At 39.6% G+C, this 11,051-nt stretch overlaps 1 protein-coding gene across 1 annotated transcript; it reads left to right on the plus strand.

Moving 5' to 3' along the window:
• The first annotated feature begins 1,882 nt into the window (after positions 1-1,882).
• Positions 1,883-8,033, plus strand: zswim2 (zinc finger, SWIM-type containing 2). Its single transcript, XM_071923713.2, has 10 exons — positions 1,883-2,032; positions 2,161-2,237; positions 2,799-2,839; positions 3,521-3,749; positions 4,509-4,760; positions 5,073-5,157; positions 6,003-6,085; positions 6,897-7,065; positions 7,500-7,748; positions 7,905-8,033. The coding sequence occupies exons 1-10, from the start codon at positions 1,883-1,885 to the stop codon at positions 8,031-8,033; spliced, it is 1,464 nt and encodes a 487-aa protein (XP_071779814.2).
• The last annotated feature ends 3,018 nt before the right edge of the window (positions 8,034-11,051 follow it).

Genomic DNA, 11,051 nt, shown 5'->3' on the forward strand with positions numbered 1-11,051 from the left:
TTACTTATTTAGTATCCTGAGTGCTGGATTTGATTGGTCTGGGTTCTGTAAATCATAAGCAATCCATCTATTGATTTTGCTTATTTATTGGTTTTACTTTGAAACTTTCTGCACTTGTAAAGGTATATTTACTGGCCTTTCCTAATGGATTTTTGTATTTATTGCTGTCATTAGAACTATATGAAGGGTATATGTGTATGTGTGCCTCATGTCCTGCCTTGTGTCTATTCTGGGTACACCGAGACAAGCACATCAAATCATATCTTTTTGGTTGCTATGGCAATAAATTATTGTATCTTCAACCTTATTAAGCCTACAAGTTCTGTCCAGGTTCCAGATGATTTCTCGGTCCGTTAAATTTATTGCAAATTTATTGATGCTGGTTTTTTACCAGCCACATCCCTCTGAATCAGGCATGATAGGGTGCAAACAGACTAATCAACAGCCCAGGGTTTCTGGTCCTAGGCAACAGCGCCCTCTGCTGGTAACCAAACTCCATGACAACAGTCAGATTACCATGACTATGGCGTCTTTTCACTTGGTCTGCTAGTTAGTAAAAAATAAAGCAATAAGCCCCAAAAGGCCGTGGTTTACAGTGATTTTAGAACAGCTAAGGGGCGTTGTTAAAACCATAGAGATATAACAGTTATATCTTATTATATCAGTTATATCTATCGTGTTATATATCTATGGTTAAAACCCCCTTAGCTGTTCTAAAATCACTGTAAACCACGGCCTCGCGGGGCTTATTGCTTTTATAAAACGGTTACTACATATACCTGGCAAGGTTTCATAAAATAAACACACAGCAACAAAAAAATGCAATTTATTGATAACAAATAATCATTCTTCCGCCAAACAATGTAGTTCTTCAGCGACATTTAGCAGAATGGTTGCCAAGCAACACGCAGACACAGACAATTTGTTTGGCGCAGTAATACTGATGTGATGCGGTCACAGGTGTATGTTTATAGAGTATTTTAAAACGGCTTCGAACGTAGCTCAGCCAATCATAATCAAGGACCGGAACTATCCGTTTTATAAGCAGCAACTAGTCTAGTGGAATTATAGACGAAAGAGAAGTAATTTCTGGGAAGTCTGAGCCTTGAAAGATGAGTTTATCAAACTGAATCTGTTACAGTTTGCTTAATGTAACACTAGCTATTCAATTAGGCTGTTTTTTGCATTAGCATGTCGGTAGTACCAGTAGCAAACAGGTAAGTAACGCTAGCTAACGTTAACTTAACGTTTAACGTTAATTGGGATATGCCAAATACGGTACACGGTTGGTAAAACCCAGGTTGGTAAAGCAAAAACTAAGTCAATTCGGCATTAATTCTAACTCGGTCTGAACTTGAAAAATTTCAAGAAAATATCAGTTTTATGTTAATCTCAGTGGTCGACACTTTGAAAGTAGGCCTACCTGAGTAACGTAAGTTACCTTCGAGTTACTTTAGCCTAACGTTACCTTTCCCGTTTCCCCCTTTTCACATTTGACATAAATGCATGGTGTCTTCTACTAAAAGTTGGTGAACCAAACGGTTTTTTGGTACCAAATGGTAAAAGTACAGTTTTGCATCGACAGTATTTCGTCATGGAGATTTCTCCCTGGCTGTTAGCAGATAACCTATGGTGATTTGAAAATGTGCACATATGCAGTATGAGTGTACAGAATATTAAGGACACTTACTCTTTTCATGAAGTGTACCTTTCCATACCTCCATATATCTTTTAGCATGGTTGGTCCCAGTGGTATCATAACTTTTAACCCCATGGCAGTTTTCCCAGGCTTCCATGCTCTATTTGTATCTAACAACACTCACATCTTAATTCTTACTACATGATAAATAATGAATTGATATCTTCATTCTGCAGTGACAGTATGTTCAGGAAAACTGTCTGGAGGAACACTGCCAGCGATGCAGTGAGTTTCCACCAGGACCAAGCCCTCACCATGACTGCCTTCCTCCTTAAAACCTATGGCCCGACATCATTTCTACTGAAGGAGGAGGGACAGGCCCAAAACTTTAGGGTAATTACTCTCCATTTCAGGATCAGGCTGCATATTGCTTCTCAACAAAACTCCATCTTGGTTTGCGTCAACTTCTTCAACATACAGAATAAATACCTGTGTTGATGATGTCATGTTCTTCCTAACAGGTGTGCTTGGGCGACCCACATACTTGCACCTGTCCTGCATTCCACAGGGAGATGGAGCCATGCAAACACATCTGCTGGTACCTTTGACACACACAAAAATATCATCATACTATTGTACAAGTAGTTTCAGCCAAGCAATCTGATTCTTCAAAGACACGTTCCAATGATAATTCTTGACTGACTGTTCCCCTTTTTTTTTTTTTTTTTTTATTCTTACAGTATGTACACATCGTTCATAATCATTGTATAAAAGCCACAGTTCTCTCTGTAATCACAAGTGCCAGTTCTTTTACAGCCAAATCTATACTGATATTTCTCTACTTGTCACAGTTAAAGGAGGAAAACATTTTTATTTTGGCATTTTAGTTAACGAAAACCTGGCTAGCATTTACAGTAAAACAATTCTATAGGAAAACTAAAAAACTAATCCTAGCACTTCAGTTGCAGTTGAAGTGTACAGTTCTGTTCAAATTATTTCAGGTCATAGGCTAAGTAGAGAACCACCTGTGATATTGATTGTCTGTCTGAAAGATCTAATGGGTTTAGGTTTAGATGGCAGTTGCTGGTCTGAACTTCTCAAATCTTATTTCAACCCTAACGCTAGAAAGGACTTCTAACCCTTCTCCATTTCATTACAGGGTTTTAATGCGGAAATTCAGACTACCCAGAGAACATGAATGTAAGTTGAACGGATGAATTGCAGACTGTTCCCTTTTTTTGTACACCGTTTCCATCATTTTCAATCCAGTTATAGTGTCAAATGAATGTAATGCAAATTCCTCCTAAGATTTCATTTTGATTCTTGTAGTCATGGATGGATTGTTTTAAAGAAATGTATGCGTATTGCAAAACCTAATACCAAAAAAATTTCTAAATTCATTTTCAAAATGATCCTAAAAACATCAAAGACACCTTTGATAATGTTCAGCTTCAGTCCAGTGATTTATGATTATTCCTGCTAAACCCTTTTTTTTTTTTTTTTTTTTTTTTGAGGGTGGAATCAACTGTACTTTTGAAATATTGACTGACATTCAGATAAAAAACATTCAAAATTGGATATAGTTTTTTGGAATTAAAACCCTCATTTCAACCTGAAAGATGTACACAGCAAAATCGCCAGTGTTAATTTAAGTCTGAGTGTAAAAATCAACACCATGCCAGTGTTTCCATCAGTCCACACCCGTCAAGAGTTAAACAGTTCTGATAGTTCTGAACAGCCGACCCAGAGCCATGTCAACTCCAAATAATTGTCACCGAAAAATCAGCACTTATTAACACTGGAAAATTTGCTGTGAATGGTAACTTTAAAAGAACTGACCCACCCCATGCACTTGAGCTGTTAAAAATAACTCTGCTCTAGACTGCTTTCAGAAAGGGCTCGTGGAAAGACAAATTTCGGAGATCCTCCATGGGTTCCACCGAAGCAGGACGCCCCGGAGAGAAAGCGGCCGCGGCGTTGCCTTGAAGCTCCCAAGCCTGCAGGGCCGGGAGGCTGGAAGCGTCTGCCGGAAAGTGATCCAAGCCCAGGATGTGTGTCCCATCTGTCAAGAGGAGCTGCTGGAGAAACAGCTGCCCGTGTCTTACTGCAGGTGTGGGGTCAGAGGGGGGCAGTGTTGTCAGACTGTTGTTTCAGTACACTAATGTTGTCGGATGATGTGTGTTTTCCAGTCGGCTTCTGCTGCTCTGTTGGCCTGAACATTATGGAAGCCCATTCCCGCCACTCAATAAAATAAACGACTCAATTGTGAGTTTTTTTCTTGCAATTCTGACTTTATATCTCACAATTCTGCCTTTTTTTGTGAGATCTAAAGTCAGAGTTGTGAGATAAAAAGTCAGAATTCTGATAAAAAGTCAGAATTCTGATAAAAGTCAGAATTGTGAGAAATAGTCACAATTGCAAGAAAAAAACTCACAATTCAGTCCCTTTTTTTTATTTTGAGTGGCGGGAATGGGCTTCCATAGAACATGACCCTGTGCAGCAGTGTAAATCCTAATATGTCCAGTTGTGACTGTTATCACATATAATTATATTTTGTTAAAACTGTATCTGCACAAATTTTTCTACCATTCTTCAAGCTATGAAGGAACAAAAAAATAAAACTAATCCTGGCCTGCAAAATACTTGGGCTTTTATAAAAACAGGCTCCATGTCACACAAAATCATAATCGGAGCAAATGAAAAGTCTTAACATCTATTTTTTTTAAATCACAAAATGTTTTGTACAGTTTGTTCAAACACTGACAAAGACATAATGTAGAAAAGACTGTGTCCAGATGTAATCAGCAAAAACGTTTTTTGCCAGAATCGCACGACTTTTCTTGATTCTCTGCTTTCCTCTTCGTCTCAGGTTCGGCTGCGGCAACAACATCCATATCTCCTGCATGAAGGTGTGGGCGGACCACCAGGAGCTCTCGGGCCAGGACGTTACGGTGAAGTGCCCGCTCTGCAGGGAGGCGTTCGGCTCTTTGAAGCTCCTGCGGGAGGAGGTGAAGAACGCGGCCAGGCTCTACGCTGCTGCTGAGACGGAGAAGCCCGACAGACATCTGGGAGTTCTCTGCCACAGCTGCCGCGTCGGCCCCGTCACCGGCACGTGCTTCAAGTAAGCTAGTAATGTTAATGACTGAGGAGAATTGAGAAGTGTTGCCATGCAGTAGCAGCCATCTTGTTTTGCTGCATCGATCCTCAATAAGATCCCATGAATCACAAAAGTAATGAAATATTTGCAGTATGGTGATTTATACCAGTCTACCCTCTTGCATTTTAACTAATCACATCTGGTGTCTGTTAACTTTTTAGATTGTCATATGCAACTTTTCTACATAATTCAATAACCCTTAATTTCTTAGTCAAACTGATTAGTAATTCAAATACTGTGTTCTGCCCTATACAATTCCTATTTTAATGTGTTCAGATGCACTGTCTGCCGTTACTACTACCTGTGTGAGGACTGCTCAAAGAAGGGCTGCCACCCAGAGCATCCGTTTGTTTCACGAACGGTAAGCAAATTGGATTCAGCCTTGAAATTCTCCTTGCACTGCATCAGCCTTTCTTGCCACATGGGCCCTCGAGCATTTCACAGGAGCAGTGTTGATCCAAAATCCGACTCAGGCAGCGCTTTGCAATACCCTTATTCCATAAGTACACAATACTTAATGAAAATGCGCATAATGTGTACACATAATGGACTTTGAAGGAGTAACAGCAAAATCCAAGTAAAACATTTACACTGTACACTTTGTACGTACTATTTATGGCAGACTACCAAGCACTACCATGTATTTAAAACACCAACACCAGAATTTAAAAGGTTCTAGAAAATTGACCAAGCACTGGACCACAGACAGAATGATAAAAAGTTTTACTAAGTTTATAAAAATGATAAAGTCTTGGGTTCCCGCTCGCTGGACTGTAACTGGACAGTGGCACGATCTTCTGCTCTAGTGAGGAAGTACACAAGAAAGATTTAAGAAAAACAGGTCCAGGTAAAGCGGCCACGAGCTAAAAGACACAGCAAGTAGGTCGTCCACCGGTCCCGCGGCATCTGGATTCAGCTCTGAAACCCAGCAGCCCAATCCCAACCTACGCACTCACGGCCTCACAGAGTTTGAGGTGTGAGCATTTAGGGCTGTCCCGGTGAAAAACCAGCAAGTGCGTGAGGCTCTGATGCGGCCTCTCTCATGCGAGTCCGCATGTCGGCAGACTTTTCTGAGGAACTTGCCCACGTTTGTGATCTTAATATCAATGTATCATGCATCCCATTTGGGAAAAAAACAAAACAATTCAGGATAATGCTGTTTAGACAAAAATAGGAAAATAAAACCTGTGACCAAACCTCAAACAGAAAAGGAGAGGGAAGTGGTGCCATGTGGGAGAGGACCTGACTGATGAAGAAAGAGGGGCGTCCTCTCAGCCAGCGAATCGCAGGCAAGTTATTGAACACATCCAAATCATCCACTTCATGATGGATAACTGATTAAATTGTACATACTGAAGATGGTCAGGTTCAGTGTCTGAACACTGACTTTTTCACAGGCCATTAACAAGATTTTTATGTAAAAATACACCCGACTCAATGATGGTTGAACCTGCTGTGACATTCTTCACCATCTACACCCCTACCTGTCTTGGAAGCAGAAATTTAGGTCCAGTTATCTTTTGCTGCCACTTGGAGTCATCAAAATATGAAGTTGCCTAATGCAGCTTTAAAGTTTGAATCTGAATTAATTGGTATGGGACGGCTAAGTTCGTGTACATGAAGTTTTTCCACCTTATTTTTATGAATAATCATGGAAAAGGTTAACATAACAAGGAAAGAGAATAAAAGATGTCTTTGGAACTGAATATTTGAAGAGTTTTCTTCTGAAATGAGATATTCATTCATTTGAAAACAGTGACTCTAAGCGGTTACGAAGTCCTTAGTTGAAAACAATTAAAACAATTTTACAAACAAATTATTTTATTAGAAATACTGAATAATGACAGTCTACCCCACCACACTGTGGCATTTTGTCTCCATCTGAGTTCTAGTAAGACCAGTAAATCTTCAGTTATAAATTGCATAGTTCTGGCAGAACTGAGGACTGAGGTCTTATACAATTTCTAATGAGATTTATTGAACGTTTGTTTTATTTTTTATTACAGTGGTGCAATTTACGCGAGGCTTTACAGTGATTTTTAGAACAACAAATTTCTGGATTCTGGAAATGAACTCGTCATTTCTCATGTCCCTCCTCAGCATTGCTCCTGATGCCGAGGACCCTCTACCGGAGCATGTGTTGAGGCGTCTGCCTGCGGTCCAGGTGAGGCCAGGGTCTCGGCTGCTGGACCCGGGACAGCAGTGTCGGATCTGTCTGCAGAGCTTTGCCTTGCGCCAGATCGCCCGAACCCTGCCCTGCAATCACAAGGTAAAGACAGACCGGCGCCTCTGAACTTCCTTATTCCAGTGTATTAACCCTTGTGCAAAATCAAGGAAAAGTATAGGAAAAACGCTATAAAGCTGTGTAAGTACTTGATGAAAATCGAATATATAATGTACAGTTTTTTACACATACAAAGAAAAGGTTGGTTAACAAGGTACTTTACAGTGGACTTTATATTATTATTATTATTATTATTACAGTGGCCTTATGATATTTTAATTTGTGTGTTAACCTATGGGAAAGTATTGCAAGTACCCAACATGCTTAATGAAGGATAATAGGACCTGAGACTTCTGAATCACTCTGCTCATCTATATGACCATAATGAATGAAAAAAAACATGGCTATGCAAAAAACTTTATTATATAGAGTCCCCTCTCTTTCTCTCCCTTCCCCCATCACACACACACTCTCTTCAGTTCCACGCAGACTGTGTGGATGGGATCCTGCGGAAGTCGAACTCCTGCCCCTTGGACGGCTTCGTCGTTCACTGTCCCGCTACTTGGAGCACCAGTGGGAGGAAGGCCGCCCCTCAGCTGGCCTCCTGCCTCTCCAATGCCCGTGACAAACTGCCAGAGAATAACCTAAAGGATCTGTTTATCCCAGGAGTGCTGCTGCTGGACAAGACGGCTAAGGTCGCTCCCTCACACGGTACGCTGAACTCTGAGGTGCTGACAGGCGCTTCGATACTTTTAAGTGTCCCACAAAACCGAATGACTAAGGACTAATGACTTGGGAAGGAAAGGGAGAGTTTCAGAAAGCTCAAACTGTTGACTGTTCTTCTTTTGACCGACTCAGTGAATGTGATGCAAATCTTTTTGTAGGTTCAAGGAGACCAGAGCCAGATCAAACAGCTGCGATCACCTTTCCCGTCTGGCGAGTTAGGCTGCAACCCAAACCAAGAGCCGCGGCAACCAGGCAAGACACGAGCAACAGACGTGCTCCAGAGCTAAGACTGACTGGAGTCTTGATAATCACACAGAGGAAGAAAGAGTCATAAAAATTATTGTGACCACCCGTTGGTAACACGTGACCTTAAAATGGCTTTATTCCAGTGTGTTTACCTGTGTTTAAGTCTTCACACGGGCATGTAAAAGACTAAAATAACTTCTTAGGAGGATGTTCAGTAACTACTTGCATATTACTGTGTGCTCTTCTTTCCCATAGGTTAATACAATGGAATAAAGCCACTGTGAATTCAACTATTCATTAGTTATTCAAGTGTACCCTTTATTTTAAAATTTTAGAAATATTCTCTTTCCACTATTTGTGTTTGTGTGTGTGGCAGATAAATAAAGATTTTTTTTTTTACATAATACAGTGAAACTGCTTGGATGAGAAAGCTTGTGAACTGGTATTGGTATCAAGTGAGTTTATTAATTTAGTGCACAAAAAGGCAAGACTAAAAACACTACCATCATTACAGAGGTAAACACAAGAGTTGCCCATTTTGGAAGAAAGAAAGCCCATAATGTTCAATGGCTAGACACAAGAGGAGCACACTATAGAACACATTGAAATCAATACAAATACATTCAGTGAGACCACTTTAAAATGGGAGCAATGGTATGCTTGTTTTGTTCAAGAATTATCAGCACAAACTGTCAACATACCACTCCTTACGGTGTTTTAGCTGGAATATATTTTCAAGCTGATCACTAGCAAAGAGTAAGTATTTTCATTCGTTTGTTAGCGTACTGAATGACTAAGTGCTCAACGTGTTGCTACATTTAGAATTACAAAGCTCTTGCATGTTCAGGCTTTTTTTTTTTTTACACTCCCATGAGAAGACGCTCCTTAAAAGCACTCTTATCGATAAAATGCGCCCTGCGGTCGACTGACAATGGCTCAAAAAGCTTTTCATTGAACACACTGATGCACCTTTCAAAACCGTTCCTTTGAGACAGGAAACGAAATGCAGGGTAAGCACAAAATAAAGTAAACCACGCCCACATACTACATAAAATGCTGCTTGACTATGTACATATAAAAATTACATTTATGTATGTAGCTGTAGTATTGAGCCTCATACATACAAAGTTACATGTGAAATAATGAGTGAAAAAGATTAACAGTACCATGACGGAAGACTAAATTACGGCAAAATTGTTGCTGCTGAGTTGTATTTAAAATTTGAATGTAGGGGTAAATATTGCTAGAGGAACCATTTTCTGGATGGAGTCATTGGTAGTGTGTGTTTTACCAAACGCCCATCAACTTAACATAGTTTGCATGGATGTTTTTCTGTCAGTTTTGAGTATTTCACACTGTACTTTTGTCATTGTAGTATCTACACATTGAAAATGTATACAGCCTCTGCTAATGCTGTGTGCCAGTGTAACAAACAGGCACAATAAAGTGTTGTGTGCTTCATTTGACTCAGGACGACAGCCATCACATCAATCGGTAGAAGAGAGAAAGACAGACTCAGAGATGTGACCTCATTGTTCAATCAATATTTCACTTGGGTAGAATACTTTTCAGTGTTGATATTAGAAGTTTAAAAATTGGTTAAACTCCCAAAATGGCCACTCTGTACCACATGTAGTCAGCACCATTATTCTTTCATTTGAAAAAATTCTCTTCTTCTCCCTCAAACATATCTCACTGCAAGGAAAAAATATACTTAATTCTGTGATCACACTGATCAGAAAGTAATTTGTCTGTTAGCCTAAATAAATGTAAAGAGGTGGGAGAATACCGGTGATGCTGATCAGCAGGTAGTTGTTGGTTTACTGCTCTTGAACTATGGTGGTGCGCATGATAAAAAGAGAAAATGTTCTCTGTTCTGAAATATGTATCTCTTTGAAATGACTACGTTCCAGGGTGACTCTTTTAGAGAGATGGGGGGAGGTTTGTAATTGTAGAATTAACAAGAATACCTCTAAAACATAATGCTATAATATATGACATGGTGTTTGGTTGTTTATAGAATTATGCATGACTCGGGGTCTAAGCACTCCCTGATGTGAAGCAGAGGGTGGTTGGCTTCTGTGGAAAGCAAAGTACAAGGCTAGTATAGAAAATTAAGACCTGTGTGATTATCTGAAATTAATCAACACCCTTCCAACCAATCAGAAATGACTCCCCACTCAATCTGATCGGTCAGAGAATTTTCCAACCATGCTGATGATTCCCAAAAAGCTTTTCTTTTTTATTCTGTATTTACTGTATATTACTTTGAAGAAAACCTTTCAGTCAGTATGCGTTGGTTAAACATAATACCCTTAAAGATGTTCTTTACTGGGATTATGGATACTTTGGTGACACTATTGTCATACCCATAATCACATTAAAGAATGCCCTTTTAGGGTATTATTGCTATAATAGTTACTATTATTCATTTATGACATCACAACGCTGAGTCGCCTTTCAAGAATAGACAGTGAAAATGAACCATTCAAACACCAAGCTGACAGCTACAAAGAAGTAATGTGTTGTCTGCCTCGTTTCGGTTCTACAGTAAAATGCGAAATATTTTCATACACACACAATGTAACATTCATTTTCATGCGTTCTAAAATAACTCTAGGCTCTATGACTTGAATATCAGATAATGATGACTTCAAAATGGCAGCTGAGCTTTAGACTGTACATCAACGTCTTATTCCAAAATCCATCGTGGTCCAGGGTTGGAGTCGGAAAGTTGAAGAAGAAGCAAAATTCAATAACAATGAGAACTTTTACTCACAATCAGTTGTCAATAGATTGGATATGAAGAAGCATGTTATGTCATGAGTTATTTCAACTTTTGAATTTTAGTATTCTACTTTTTGAATTGACAGTGAGCTGATCCCAACAGTGGTATAACCAGGACATTTTGTGGACCCGAGATTCTCTTATAGAGAGGCAGTGTGGCCAAAACCAGATGTAAGCATTGTGAATAGGGAAGGCTCCTATATATTCTTTTTTTTTTTTTTTTTTTTTTTTACAGCAGGCAATTATGGTGAGGGTAAGTGCACTACACATAG

This window comes from Centroberyx gerrardi, chromosome 21 (assembly GCF_048128805.1).
Source record: "Centroberyx gerrardi isolate f3 chromosome 21, fCenGer3.hap1.cur.20231027, whole genome shotgun sequence".
Lineage (NCBI taxonomy): Eukaryota > Metazoa > Chordata > Actinopteri > Beryciformes > Berycidae > Centroberyx > Centroberyx gerrardi.

Excerpts from the sequence above, each read along its gene's own strand:
- zswim2 (XM_071923713.2), top strand. The coding sequence starts at position 1,883 with ATGTTCAGGAAAACTGTCTGGAGGAACACTGCCAGCGATGCAGTGAGT. Across the intron at positions 2,238-2,798 it reads CCATGCAAACACATCTGCTG|GGTTTTAATGCGGAAATTCA; the intron begins GTACCTTTGACA and ends ATTTCATTACAG. Across the intron at positions 6,086-6,896 it reads TCTCAGCCAGCGAATCGCAG|CATTGCTCCTGATGCCGAGG; the intron begins GCAAGTTATTGA and ends GTCCCTCCTCAG.